Below are 15,569 nucleotides of genomic sequence, written 5' to 3'. Positions count from 1 at the left end.
TGACTTATTTTAACTTTTTGAGAAGTCTTTTTCGATACATGGAGCAAATGCTGTGTTATTTCAATCATGATGGCAGACCTTGGAACCAAGTTCCAACACCTACTTCATAAGTGTAAACTGTGCAAAAGCCATCATGCCATTTGATCTTTTCTCTCTTCAAGTGCATTGAAGAAACATGAGAACAAAGAGTCCAGAAGTAAATTAGCCACCTACCAATTTGGTTGGCTATGTTTAGTATTGTAATGTACTGTGTTTTTTAAATATGATTTTTATTTAAAAATATATTGAACTTATTTTTCTGTATTTTTTATTGAACAACATTTAAAAAAATCAGATATTTTTTCGTGCCAAATGTATTTTTGAAATCCAACTAAGCACACAGGTAGTAGACATGGAAATGCAAAGCTAAACAGCCTCAGTGATCCAAGTTTCAACATTCAATTTATAAGAGCCAAAATCGCCTTCTTCTTCTTTTTCTTCTTCTTCTAGCTTGTGAATAATTGGTTGATATGTATATACTTTCAGGATATCATCGAATAAAAATCTTGTATTTGTGAAGACAAATAATCTAGGTGTCGTGCAAATTCATTTAAACTTTATGCGGAAAGAAAATCTTTCAATTTTTACAATCACAATTCTACTTTTGTGTTGAAATTAATTTTTTTTTGTAATGGGTAGTTTAACAATTGACCACGCTATGGTCATTGATATAGATTTATATATATTAGGTTGGTGCTCGATAGAAGTTGCGGGTCCGCATTATTTTCCTTGTAAAATATTTAAACGTTATTAATGCATTTTTTTAAAAAAAAGAAATTCAATAACTCGAGTTATAGTCTCAACCAACTAAATAAACTGGTTTTATTTGAATCATATGGGGAAAAAAAGGCAACGATAGCAAACGAGAAAACATAAATATAAAAAAACCGATCAATGAGGACCAAAATAAATAAATAAAACAATACACTATCAACTTGGATTGAAGGGTGAAATTAAAAATAAAATTTTATAAAAAGAGTTAAGGAAAAAAATCATAAGAATAAGAATTAAATTGAAAACACTAGTACATGATAAAAAAAAAACTTGAACATGTTTTTTTACATAAAAAATCATGAATATAAATCGAAAGACTTATACATGCATCAAATTAAATAAATCATGAATCAATGTGTAAATAAATAAAGAAAAAAAAGAAATTAACGATAAATAAAAAATAATTGGAAAAATCAAGAGATCAATGTAAATCAAGATATTTAATATCGCAACACGAGTCATTTACCTCGTTGTGTTTAATGAATTTGTTTATGAAAATTAATTTGTAATAGTGATTCACAAATGCATAAAATTTATTGAATAAAATAAAAGGAAAAAAATATTATGAAAGGTTACATATATTAAAGATATTATAAAAAATAAATGTTTAATCTATATAAAATATTCAAAAAATTATAGATGAATCATACTAACCTATTGAAAAAATTAAACACATTCAATATAATTAAAAAATAATTACTATTCAACAAAGGTTAAAAAACCTTAAAAAAAATCATAAAGAAGGGATACTAATTAAAATATAAATTTAAAAATTATTTTAAAATACACATATAAAAAAGCAATTAATATAAAAAAATTTGAAAAAAAAAAAGCAAAGCGGCTTTGTGTTGTTAGGCGTGGTAAGTCAAGTCTAACGCCTAACCCAATCAAGAAAAGGCCCACGCTCGAGCCTTTAGGTTCTTTATTTTAATTTAAAAACTTATTTTCAATCTGTTTTTTACTTAAAACACATAGGAAGCACCCTAAAAAACTTGTGAAACCAATTTATGACCCAAAAAAACATAAAAAATAGCCCAAAACTTGGAATCAACTCGAAACTAAAACTCTTTCTGGGCCCAGATTTGTTTTTTTTAGGTGTTTTCAAGGTTAAAAAACACTTAATATTAACTTCCATCATCGTATGAAACATTTTGACACAAGATTCAACCATTTTGGTGGCCGAAAGCTTTCCTTACGACAACTTTTTCTCTCTAAGCTAAAATCCAGTGATTCCCTCTCTCCTCCACCCAAAAAAGGACTCCAAAAAGATGAAAATAAAGTTTGGTCTTAAAATGTATTTTAAAAAAAAATTTGTAGGGATCGATTATTGAATAACTTAAAAGGATGGGGGACTAAAACGAATGTTTCAAATAAATTAAAGACCTACCACCTATTTTACCAATTTTTATCACTTGAGTCCTCTGTCTTTCAATTCAACCCTCACCCCCCTAAAAACAAAAATTGAATTAAAATGGCTCAATTATGCAAAATAAAAAAGTTTGAGAATAAAATTGAATTTTTTAAAAATTACAATCCACAATGAATTATGAGATGATAAATAGTAAAAGATGGCTACAGTGTTTTACCTACATACTTTAGTTTTTCAAAAATGTACTAAAATAGATGAAAATAAAGTTTAATACCAAAATGTATTTTTTAAAAAAATATAGAGATTGGTTATCGAATAATTAAAAATATAAGGGGTTACAATGAACCTTTCAAACAAATTGCATACTTGCCACCTATTTTACCTAATATTTTCACCTCAGTCCTCTATCTTTCAATTCAACTTTCATCCCCCAAAAAATATGCAATTTGGCTATAATTTGGGCTTACTTGTGCAAAAAAAATTTGAGGATCCCATCGATTTTTTTAATATAAAAATCACTATTACAATCCATGGTGAATTGTGAGACGATGAACAATAAAAAATAATGTTTTACCTATGTCGCACGTGTGCGGCGTCGGGATGATCATCCTCTTGGAATCGTGATATATGATATGTCGTACGTGTGCGGCATCGCGGTGATCATCCTCTTGGAATCGTGATATGGGAAAAGAAGGAATGAGAGTCGTCACCTAGTATTTTAGTCACTAAGAACCCTAACTGGTCTCATAGTCTGGGTGTGATATCCCACATCGGCGAGTGAGGGTTTGGTAGCTGACCTTATTAGTAGTGCTAATTACTAACATGTTGTACGTGTTTTGGGGTGTTAGGCTCAAAAGTGGGCTCGCGTCACCAGGAACAAAACCGTGAGGGCGGTAAGGCCTAAATGGGCCAAGCTATTACATTTGGTATCTGAGCCGACCTCACTGGCTGTCTGATTGTGCCGACGGGAATCATCAGGCTCCTTAAGGGGGTGAATTGTAATATCCCAAATTGGTGGGTGAGGGTTTGATAGGTGGCCTTATTAGTAGTGCTGGTTACTAACATGTTGTACGCGTTTTAAGGCGTTGGGCTCAGAAATGAGCTCGCGTCACCAGGAACAAAACTGTGAGGGCGGTAAGTTCAAAGCGAACAAATACAACATATTGGGTCGGGCTGTTACACTGGGAAAGGGGACTAGTTGCGTAAAGAGAAGATGTTAGCACCCCTAATACGTCTTATCTGAGGTAAGCTGCATTGTTTAATTATCTTATATAAACTAAGATATTGTTGTGTTTTTTAATTGTTGGTATCGAGAATATATCTTATGTATAAGTTTGTAATCCCAAATACTAAAAAAAATAAAATAATAGGCAGCAGCGAAAATAAAAAAATTAGAAAAATGGATACTGAATGATTGATTAAAAAAAAACACTACTCATTAAATAACTCAAAAGGCAAAGATTTGATAAATCTGAATTTGCACGAATTTGGCTAGTACCAATTGATAGTAGAATGATGATGGGGGAAAAAAATGAAAATAAAAGGTTACATGAGAAGTGAAGGTGAAGAGATAGAAACGTAAGCAATCTCTATCATTCATGTGTGTGTTGAATCACCTGCTGATACATACACTACCACACCCATGATCCATGTGATATCATATACACAAATGAGAGGTGAGTTTTGTTTTTTTGGCAGAGCCTTTGGATGCGCTCTTTTTCCCAATCTCTGATGGTTTTGCATGTTCCCGACATTGTCTGGACGTCAAAGGTATGATGGTTTTCCTTAAACAGAATGCAAGGTTTTGGTCAGCGCAGAGCATGCCAGACAACTAAAAGACTAAAACTCTTACTGTATATGGTACTTTAGTCAAGACAGACACTGCTCGTACTTAGACACCGCTATCCCCCACACCCAACCCCTACTGTCCTTGGATATAATTTTTTTTTACTGTACAGTCATAAATATCTTATCCATGTTGGTGATGAGCGAGGCACTTCCCTATGTCCTTTTTACCTTCGCTTTCAATCGATTAGCTGACAGTTTGTTTTAACTCTCTGGGAAATGGATCAAGTACAAAACTAATCGATTAGCTGACAATTTCTCCTAACTCTCTGAGAAATGGATTATGTAAAAGACAAATTGGGCTTATCCTCGGTGTATTTTACCTTCCTCCATCCTCGAGGGCTTCATCTTGCATTGAGTGAATTCGTTTAATCATGGAGAAGCTAGTTCGATCAATTTGTATATTGCATGTATTGGAGCCCTGGATAAGCTAAATAAACTACATATCGTTCCCTGGTATATTTGATTACAAGTGCAATTTGTCAATTTATGTGTTTGAATTTGTATATTGCTAGGTTATCAAAGCCTTGCTATAGAGCAAACATCCTTAAGACGCGTTGAGCGGGTGTTGTTAGTGTAGCTATAAAAAGTCATTTGTTGTCATAATCGCAATGATCAACTCTCGCTTTTATCAGAGGCCCATTTGCAATATCATTTTCTAATGTACACTAAATTCCATTTTAATTTTTTTTTTATCATAATGTGAAAAAAAGAGAGGCGAACTTTCAAAATATTGGTTCTGTCAAGATTTGTATGAGCATAAAAGATTTAAGTCTACATAAACACTTTTTTTATAGATAGAAATGCATGAAAAAAGGAGAATTATTATAAATATTTTGTCAAAAGTTCTCCTTATATTTATCAATATCAGATCATTAGATATGTCCAATAAATGGCCAGCAGTCAATTAATGATTCATGTTGTTGTTTTTTTTTTTAAAGCAAATTAGTGATTACTTGTTAATAGTTTTAACATTTTAGGAAATTTCATATTTTTTTTTCTTTGATAGGAAGATAGAGAGGGAATTATATAATTAATGAGTAATGTTAAATATTAAAAAAAAAGAGTATTTTTTGTCACTTTTTTATATTTAGCCTTATTCTTCCATGATTAGTTGTTTTTTTCTTCTGGTTACAAGTCATTAATTTGGGGTTGCGGCCCCAGCTTCGAGTTGCTAGCGTTGGGATTTTTTTCTTTTAACATTTCTACTTTTTTTTTTGGGCTTTGCTACCAGACGAACCGGCTATAATTCCTGGGTGCCTCATCATTCTGAAAGCGGAAAGAATTGAAGCAAACCACATGTTCACAATTCTTAAAACATTGTACCCTTTACAAACTCTTACCTCTGTCAAGTAAGATACTGATGATATGTGATTGAGGATCCTCAGAACGATAGCACCCCCCGCACCAGGTCTTATCATTACCCTTATAGCACAGTTCTTTCAGATTCTGACTTCACGCTAGACTATGGGGCCAGATTGTTGGTCGACGTACAAATTATGCCTAGCTACTGTGTTCGAAATTTTCCCTCAAGAATCAGTTCTCTGCATTAGACAACTCTGGCCTACCGATCTACATCACCGTGGCCGTTCATTTTGTAGATAAAGTCACTATTTCTTGCATCGGTCAATAAAATTTACCAGCTAGATGACAACCGAACTAATCATGTGGTTTGGTTTTCAATTGTGCTGAGAATTGAGCATTGAGCATTGAGCTGCAAGAATTGCAGGACCAATTACAGCCCACTTCCTCAAAAGAAATTGTTTTTATATATATAATTATCAAAACCCCATTCTGTTAATTTTCTTATATTAATATTGTCAACATAATATTGTAATACACAAGCTGTAAATAAGTTTTATACTTTAAACCCATTGAAATATTTAAAAATTCAGAAAAAAAATCATATAAAATCCAAATGGGTTAGGTATTAAGTGGAATTTAGATATGCGGCTTTTTTAGTATGAAAACATTGTTTAGGGGTTTTCAAATACAAAAATATTTAGATGGGTTTATTCGATAAAAAAATGTATCTATAATAATATTGTTTGGTAATCAATTAAATTCAAAAGGCAAAATTTTAGTTCTTTTTTTTTTTGGTTTTTTATGATAATTTCCTTTTAAGTCTAAATTTTGTAAACCAGCTAAATTTTAGCCCTCCTATCTGCAATGAGGCCGATGTGCCTTGAACTTGTTGTGCTTGGGTCAATATATACAACAGATAACAGTTTGTATACTTCTAGAACTAACTAATTTGTCAAAATCGATAAGATAACACATGAGAAACTGTAGATGAGCTTGATTTGTCCTCGTAACAGGTATATCTCGAGTAATATATCATCTCTTTTTGTATAATATTAGAAATTTAGTGTCACCTAATTTTTACTATAACATCTAAATACGTATGGTAAAAAAAGAGCCATGAAGGGTCAATGCCTCAAGGGATAGCATTTAATTAGTTGAAATGCGGGTATTTTTAAAGGGAGCCCCCCATTCCCCACACCTGATAGGTGAAAATAGAGAGGAAAGAGTAGAGACCATTAAGATAGAGGAGAAGCTACCTGAGTGCTTATTTTAGTGAAAGTGAGTGGAGGGGATGGCATAAAGCAAGGCCTTTCCCCAGTCGGCGCAAATCATCATCGATCTCTCTGATCAATCTTCCCGAATCCCGACCCTTCTTTTATTTCACACCTTCTCCCTCGTGCATTGCTTTCAAGAACATATGCACTTCGATACATATTCAATACATGTGACCTGAAGCACCACTTCAATAATTTTCGTTCTTAGGTTCAATATGGGCACGCGAGATCTGTGTTTTTTTCTCTGTGTCGTTATTAACCAAAGTGCAGGGAAAATCGAAGTAGGATTTAAACCATGGTATGGTTGCACCCTACATGCAGCATGCATCAGTATGTTGATGGAAATATAGTCATTGGAGTCCATATATGGCAAGGTATTTTTGCAAGTGTGATTGTATTATATGTACTATATGACCACAACTATGCAGATTCTGTACTGTGCATTGCATGTATACGTTAGCTGGTCCTAGCTAGCTGCTAAATACAATTTTGAGATAGATGGTAGCATCACTGCTAGTTCTTCAAGAAGAACCGATCCCTCCTAGAAAATTGAAGCGAAGCTTTTCAAGAAGCAACAATTAATTCACTCGGAACGCTTAATACCGCACGTATCACGTAATACCTTTTAAATTACCAAATAAAGCTATTGATTTATAGCTTTCCCATCCGTGAGGTAGCGTGTGTGTATATCAGAGATGAAAGCAAATTGAAAACCTTGCTCTGACCGGTATATATATATATATATATATATATATATATATATAACATCAATAGCTCAATATAATTTTTTGTTAATAAGTTGATCGTCCAATGAAATAGAAGAACAATGTATGCATGATTGTCTCTTTACAGTATTGTTATGAAAGTCAACAAGTCACGATGGGTTCACCTCATTTCTAGTGACTCGGGATTTTTGCTGAACTTTAAATAAATAAAACTCGAGTTTATAATTGGTTGCCGAGCAACCTCCAAGGTTATCCAACATAATCTAGTGAAACTTGTCTTTTTATATATATATATATATATATATATATATATATATATATATATATATATATATATATATATATATAATACAAAAAATCCAAGAAATATAAAATCAATTTATAAATATTTAGTCTCATGTATATTTTTTATAGTATACATTTATATAAATTATTTTTTAACTTTTCAATGTGATATAATTATTTATAAACTCCATTCACGTGAATTGTTTCTTAACTTTTTTATTTGAAATAATTATACTACACTTCTTGCCATATATTTTTTATAGTTTACATTTACACGCATTATTTTTTATTTTTTCAATGTGAAATTATTATATCTGATTACAACAACATTAATTGTTTCTTAAATTTTTTATATGAGATAAGTAGATTGCACTTCACATTTTTTTTTATAATCTTTATTCATATAAATTGTTTTGTTTTTTTACTTTTTGTTATGGGATAATTATAGTGCACTTCATATCTCACATTTTTTTATATAGTTTACATCAACGTGTTTTATTTCAAGACTTTTCTATGAAAAATATTAAAACCTCAAACTTAAATTTTTTTTAAAAATTTATTAGATTTACTCGAGTTAACCCATATAACTCGAGACCTTGCCTCTTGATCAAGTCAATCCTAGATTGGGTTTACTAACTATTCTTACATGACCATTAAAGCCTGGCTACCATCTAACATTAATTCAAACTTAAGGCTTTAAAATTGAGATTTTCAAGTTTGAAAAATTAGTTTAACCTATTGCAATTTAAATAACTTTTATTGAGTTTTACTCTCGAGGAAAGTTCCAGCTGATTGCCAATTTAAGACCTTGTTTGTTTCCAGGAAAATGAATTCCTGGAAACTATTTTCTTCACTTTCCCATGTTTGGTGAATATAAAGAAAACTGATCAAAGGAAACTCAATTCTAGTTAAAGAAAAACACAAGGCTTATGACAGGAAAGTGTTTTCCTTTCCTTATTCTAAGGAAAACACTTTCCTTTCTCTTTATTAACAAAACGTGCACTGTACAAATCCCAAATTAATTAATCCCATCAATGGACTTTTTTTTGACAGAATATGGGATGTAATGAAATTACAGAAGAAGGTCTTAATTTTGTTGCTGTAATTAAGATAGAGTAATAGTATGAGTTAATTTTTTAAATTTATGATATTAAATAAAAATATTTTATTTAAAAAAATTATAAAATTTAATTTTTAATTAATTGCCTATACCCGTAAAAAAAATAATTTTTATCCAAAAAATCTATCAAAATATTTATATATTTATTTATCTTTTAAAAAAATCTTTATACCAAAAAACTCAAATATCTAACTCTTACTTGGTTAAAAAAATCTTAAAACCATAAACTAATTTAATTTTCTTCATATGAAAAAAAAACATATTTTAAGCTTTTAAAATTGAAAAAAAAAATAATAGGTTTTATTTATGAAAAATTTTACAAGGTTAATATCTCTATAATATTATATGACATATATAGTTATATTTTATAAAATAAGCTATATATAAATATAAGATATAATAAAAAAATTCATCATTATACTTTTTATATTTTATTTTTTTATTGTAAGTGATTAAATATTTATATTTAATATTTTTCATATATCAGATAAATTTGAAAAAAAAATTAATTTATTAATAAAACATTTTCCAGTTCATTTTTCATAATATAACCAAACACTGGAAAGTGTTTTCCAGTTCATTTTCCATTATATTACCAAACATTGAAAAATACTTTTCCAGAATTTATTTTCCCGGAATTCATTTTCTCCGGAATTTACTTTCCAAAAAAAACTACTTTCCTGCAAATAAACGGGGCCTAAATATGACTAGACCTTTAATGGGCTGAGCGAGCTTTCGTGAGTCTAAATTACTTGGTAATCTACCAAAAAATAAAATAATAAAAATGGATTATGCCGATTTCCACTACCATGCCAGGCTTGAACGTGCCAAACGAAACATGGGCCCATAGTTTGCAGTTGGGGCCCATGTCACTGCAGGCTAGTTTCATCTTCTTTACACCCAGTTGTTATTTTCACCATAGAGGTCAAATGGATTAAACGTTAAGTACCTTATAAAAAAATCAATTATAAATCTCCTGATCTATCTTGTCTTTAATCCTCCTTTTGATCTATACAAGCAGTAAAAAAACTTTGTATAATCATATTTCTTTATAAAAAATTAAATGAGCTCTCCTAAAAATCCTAGTCCATAAAATTACAACGAGTCTAGTAGATTTAATAATTCAATAATTAACACGTTTTAAACTGGGGTTTCAGAACATCATCTTAGAAGACAGCGGATGTATGAGATTATGGAGAAAAACGGGAAATTGGGACTTCGCAGCTTTTGTTATTCATGTTTGGGACTTTTTGACAGACCTTATGAAAATAAAAATCACCCTTAGGCCCAAAGTTTTAAGTCCAGGTCTATTGTCGGCAGAAGGATTACCTGCAGATAGTTTTTGGGACGAAGCCATGTTGGGAATAATATATGTGAATTGTAATATCACTGCAGCTAGCCCTGAGAAAATATTATTGAGAAAATGTCAAATGGACCTTCAAAACCTGGATGAGCAGATCGACTCCAATAACATGTCAACACTGAATAAGTTAACGAGATGGCGCACCATTTTAAAAGCAAAACAAGTAAATACATCAACGTGTTGAAAACTTCACTTGTAAATCTGGACAAGGAGCAAAATGACAATCTCATAACAAGACATCTGGATGATTTAGAATTGTTTATGATGCATGTAGCCAGAACCTTACTGTCATGCGCTTATGTGGGAATTCATTTTGATGGCTATGACAGCAAAGTTTTGCCCTTTCTTCTCCTTGATCCCAAAGAAAAGACCGTTCCTAATATTAGACATATATTCAATCGATAGATGTAAGAAGGAAGGATTACAACATGCACCTAGAGGTTTATGAATGGATATTCATATAATTCAAGCTATCAACAGCAAAAGGAAAAAATGGGTATCCCTTGCCTAGATCATACAAGAAAATCTAAAAAAAGAAAAGTGAAACGCGACGCAGTACTATTGGCCTTCACGGTGAAATATATTATAGAAGTATATCATTCTTTCATGTCATCATTAGAAGAAATTTGGAAACTTTTTTGGTGCTTTTTTTGTAATGTTTGGCTTATAAAAAGAGAAAAGAAAAAAAAAACAAGATGAAAGTTGGAAAGTTAATTGGAGCTAAGTTCAAGATAAAATCAATTTGAAAATTTATCATAAGCTCACGGTCAAGTCCGGTCAGTTTGACCAGAATCAACCAATAATTTATCGGAAAGCATTTTTATTAATTCTCTTAAGCATAAAGATACGTTCAATTTGGTTTTGTTTGCCAAATTTTACTTATTAAGGACCTGTTAAGGTCAAACCAGACAACAAAATAAAGTTCTACGTTTAATCCACTCAAGGTCATTATTTTTTTTTGAAACGTCGCCTGTGATTAAGCTCCTGAAATTAAATAAGATTTCCATTCATAGAATTAAGCTTGAACATCGTGTTTTGTTGGGTCAAAAGGTTTTCAAAAGCTTAATTGTAAATGAACTGGCACTAAGTGATATTACAGTACTCGTGTTGTTGTCATTGATTACCTTCTTCCATTTGTCAAAAATTGTTTGTCATTTAATTTTAATCATTAGTTATTACAGTTATAATCAATACATAAGTATATAAGATCGCATACACAAGCATGAAAAATTATAAGTCATTTCTATGACTTGATAAGAAATTTTTAACAAAAAAGGAAAAAAAAGGACATGGTCAAAGCTAGCTTAAGTACTGTCAATGCGTTGTTTTTGCCGTCTCTCTATCCTAAAAGAATGACAACCAGCTACCTCATAAGAAGGGGGGAAATAGCTAATCAAGTAAGCACATTGAAAGACACATGGTATGTTCGAGGTTAATTTTCCAATAAAAGTTGAGTATTAAGTTGCATCAATTCATTCTTATCGAGCTTCAAGCTCAATCCCTCTCTCCCTTTCGTTTGATTTTGGATTAAGTAATTATTAATTACTATAAATGTTTATTTGTTGAAACTAGCTAGCAAAGTCACAAGATGAATAGGAGAAATGATCAGGCATGTGGAAATCAACTAGGACATGCATCAAAATTGAACGAGTGAGCTTTGAGCCAGTACAATATTAATAAGTTTCTATTACCGCATGGATGAATTAGGCAATTATATCAGATTTGATGCAATATATTATACCCGCTAATGTTATTAACATGCCATCTCTTTTTCTCTCTTTTTTCCCTTTCTAGCAGTATTCAAGTTATCTACGCCATATATTGGGGGTGAAAGGAAAAGGCATATTTATATGAATAATTATTGATTCAATGAAAAGGAGACAGTCGCACAACATTGAATTGAAGTAGCCATGTAGGTATAATTAATAAAAAGACAGTGATTTGTAAGTTATAGATTTCAATTTAGGATTATATTATAATTATAGCAAGACCATACACATTTTGAGCAAATCATAATGGCAGCCTATAGCACCTAAGAGGGGTTTTTTTCCGATATAATTCCACGCGGTTTCTCATTAGCAATTGTTTTCAATGGCTAGATGTTTAGCTGGACCTCTCCTATAGTATTAGCATTATCATCTCCTCTGGGTTGTAAGATTAAGATTGTCATTCATGTCTAATGTTGAGACTTGATCAGCCTGTGTCTCATACATGAAAACAAGGCATCCTATATGCTGGAAGGTTCATTTCATACCTTCAAATGTAAAGGGCACGTTTTTCGTCAAAAAGTGAATTGAAGCCAAATAGAACCGATGCTTCCTGTGCATTAGCTACTAGTAGCTGTATGGTAAATTGAAATTATCATATGTTGGAAGGTCTCATGTCTGTAAAAAGAAACAAAAGTCATGTAGAGCACATCCTCCTCAAAATTGGAAACCAGACCATGTGGAACTAGTTTTTCTTGTGCACTTACTATAATTAGCTTAATAGTAAGGTTGTAAGTACTGATAAGAGTGGTAAATAACAACCGCGTTAGAAAAAAAAAAAAAAAAACGGGATTAATGGAAGCTACATGGGCAGATTTTTCACCCCAGCCTCAGTAAAAAAAGAAAATCCCATAACCAGCATACAGATGATCAAAAGAGATGAGAGATGATAAAATTTACTAGATAAATGGATACATCACAAGAGCCGACCAACAAGAAAAGTCCTAAAGCAAACGCCAAAATTGAGTCTCCCTTAAATACAAGTACACAGAAGTCTCAATGGAAATGCCAATGACTTGTGTTGTCACTATTTCACAAGCACCTGCCTTTCCCTTCTGTTGCCTTCTCACTGTTTTTCTCTAACCTAGATCAATTCCACTAAAAACCCTTTCCTTCTCTTTCTCTAGCCTTTACCTTGTATTCTGATCTCAAGCGAAGAAATCTTTGGTCAAATAGTCAATATCGCAACAAGGTTTTCAATTTCTTGATATTTATTTATATGGAGTCGGCTAAACAAGGAAGCCCAGAGGCTTCAAGTGAAGAAAATTATGATAGCCAAGAACAAGTCAAAGAAGATTTATCAAGCAATACAGCAACTACTGCTAAACGCTCATATGAATGTTCTTTTTGCAAGAGAGGCTTCACAAACGCGCAGGCCTTAGGGGGACACATGAACATACATCGGAAAGATCGAGCTAATCGAACAAGAGGCAAAAACCTTGCAAGTTCCTCATCAGTTTCAAGCAAAGCCAATGAGGAAATCAAGAATCCTAGATATATGGTACCAAATTCAAGTATACCCACAAATTACTATCCGTTTTTGGAGGCTCAAAGGAATCATGAAATGTATTTTCAGCCACCTGCAGGTTCTAGCCCTAGACAGCCATATAGCAATTACAAACATGGTAGCCAGGATTTTCTTGGGCCAAGATCTCAATCTTTGAGCATGAACGAAGAGCTTTGGGGTAAAGGTCTAAGCTTGCAAATTGGGTCTGCCAATATCCAAGATAGTGGAGGGAATAGGAGGGTTTCTGACGATGACGAAGTCGATCTGGAGCTTAGACTTGGACGTGACCGCTAATGGGTCACACTGGTAAATCTATATTTCAGGAATGAACAAATGTTTTTTACAGGGTTTACGTACTTATTTGCTGGTACTGTTTGATAGGGGGAATTTAATATGGATTTCATGAAGATTGCAATATGCATATTACTGTTCCGTTGGTGTAATATAAAGAGTACCATGTCTGCTGTGAGATCGAAAACGCCATGATATTTGATTCAGAATTCCACTTCCATGACAGATGAATCCATGAATCAAGTTCTACTTAGGAGGTAAGTGCATTGTATTTAATAGTTTTGGTGTGGCTAAATTCAGATTATATTAGAATTAGTCATGTTCTACCTTTTCTATCTCTCAATATTCAAACTCGTATAAGCCATGTTTGTGCAGCATCAAAGTTTCATTCTTGATTTTCGTATACAAAATCTATCAACATTTTATTTGTCACTGCATTTTCTTCTTCCATTGCATGGACAGAAGGTAAGACTCCGATCAATTCTCTCTTTGTCAAATAGATAATTGCGCAAAATTGTTTATAATTGGATGACATCAAGCCTCATGATCAGGCATTGTTCACAAAAACTATTTTTTTATATAGTAAAAAAAACTACTTAAGACCTAGATGGAGTACTAGCTAGGGAATTGTGAGTCAGTGAGTGTCCAATTTAATTAAATGATCTTTCTTTCTAAAATTTATTTAACGATTTCACATTTAATCCAAAACTACACTTAATTCATGCATTGCTAATGCTACCTGATACCAGGAACCACTGCTTGCATAATCAGTTGTGAGAAATTAAAGCGGTAATTAACATCTTTGGAATTATGGTAGACCTCCATGAAAGTTATTAACAGAAGTTGGTCGTCTGCTCATGTGCTAAGGAAGCATTGATCATGAATCCAATTAATAACCTTTGTGAGTTATTAGTCCCTTGGATATTCCCATTGATTGCTAGCTTGTTTGCCAAAGAGATGCCATATATATACTTAATTGCTTATAGCCAATTAATTAATTAATTATATCGCATTATTCGATGTTATAACGTAGCATATCTAACCATAAAGGTAATATATATACATGCGGTGCTGATGATTTTAAAAACGTTTCTAGTATAATTAAATGAGACATTTTCCTTAAATCGAAAGGAATGATTTTTCTAGGTCAGAAACAATTTCTTGTATACTTCCTCTCTCCCTGTCCATCACATGGGCATTCGCCATCATGATCATTGATTATTACTTCGCAGAAATTTTCCTAGCTATAATTGTATTATGTAATTTATCATGCAATAAATTCAAAATCCTTAGCTCTTTTTGTTATTCGTGACGGTAAGAATTACATGCATGTGATTCCTTGCCATTAATGACCATCAGGAAGCTAACATTGCTAATTAAAGAGAAAGGAGATGTTACTATTTTCAGAGACTGTGTCATGCCTTTTCTCAATGTTTTATAGACAAAGTACTCGCTAATTATGTTAATTATTTCAATTGTATATTTTTAGTACGAATTTGGTTATTTATAACTAATGATCTTGTATATTGTTTGATATTTGTCTCTTTTCATCCAGTTATTAACTTGTAATGTTAGAACTTTTTTCATTAGAAATGCTAATCTTGAATTAATTAAAGAATTAAACAGAAGTTACCCGTTGGATAAACTTCAAGAAAATCGGGTAACATGGCATAGAAATCAACCCAATTTATAATTTGAGGATGTAATTGAATAATTGACCTAAAAACATGTTAACATAAGGGGTTACCTATTATATATATATAAAAACAATGCTGTTACTAAATATAATGAGTCCAAAGGACATTTATCTAGAAGTTTGTTTCTTTGTATAATTTTAATTCGAAGAGTAATGCCTGTATCTTTCTATGAAATATAATGTAAAACCCTTTAAAAACTTCTCCTCTTT

At 31.9% G+C, this 15,569-nt stretch overlaps 1 protein-coding gene across 1 annotated transcript; it reads left to right on the top strand.

Moving 5' to 3' along the window:
• Positions 1-13,084: 13,084 nt before the first annotated feature.
• On the top strand, positions 13,085-13,666 carry LOC133705162 (transcriptional regulator SUPERMAN-like). Its single transcript, XM_062130283.1, has one exon. The coding sequence runs from the start codon at positions 13,085-13,087 to the stop codon at positions 13,664-13,666; it is 582 nt and encodes a 193-aa protein (XP_061986267.1).
• Positions 13,667-15,569: the final 1,903 nt, after the last annotated feature.

This window comes from Populus nigra, chromosome 10 (assembly GCF_951802175.1).
Source record: "Populus nigra chromosome 10, ddPopNigr1.1, whole genome shotgun sequence".
Taxonomy (NCBI): Eukaryota; Viridiplantae; Streptophyta; class Magnoliopsida; order Malpighiales; family Salicaceae; genus Populus; species Populus nigra.
This window is presented reverse-complemented; position numbering and strand designations above follow the sequence as displayed.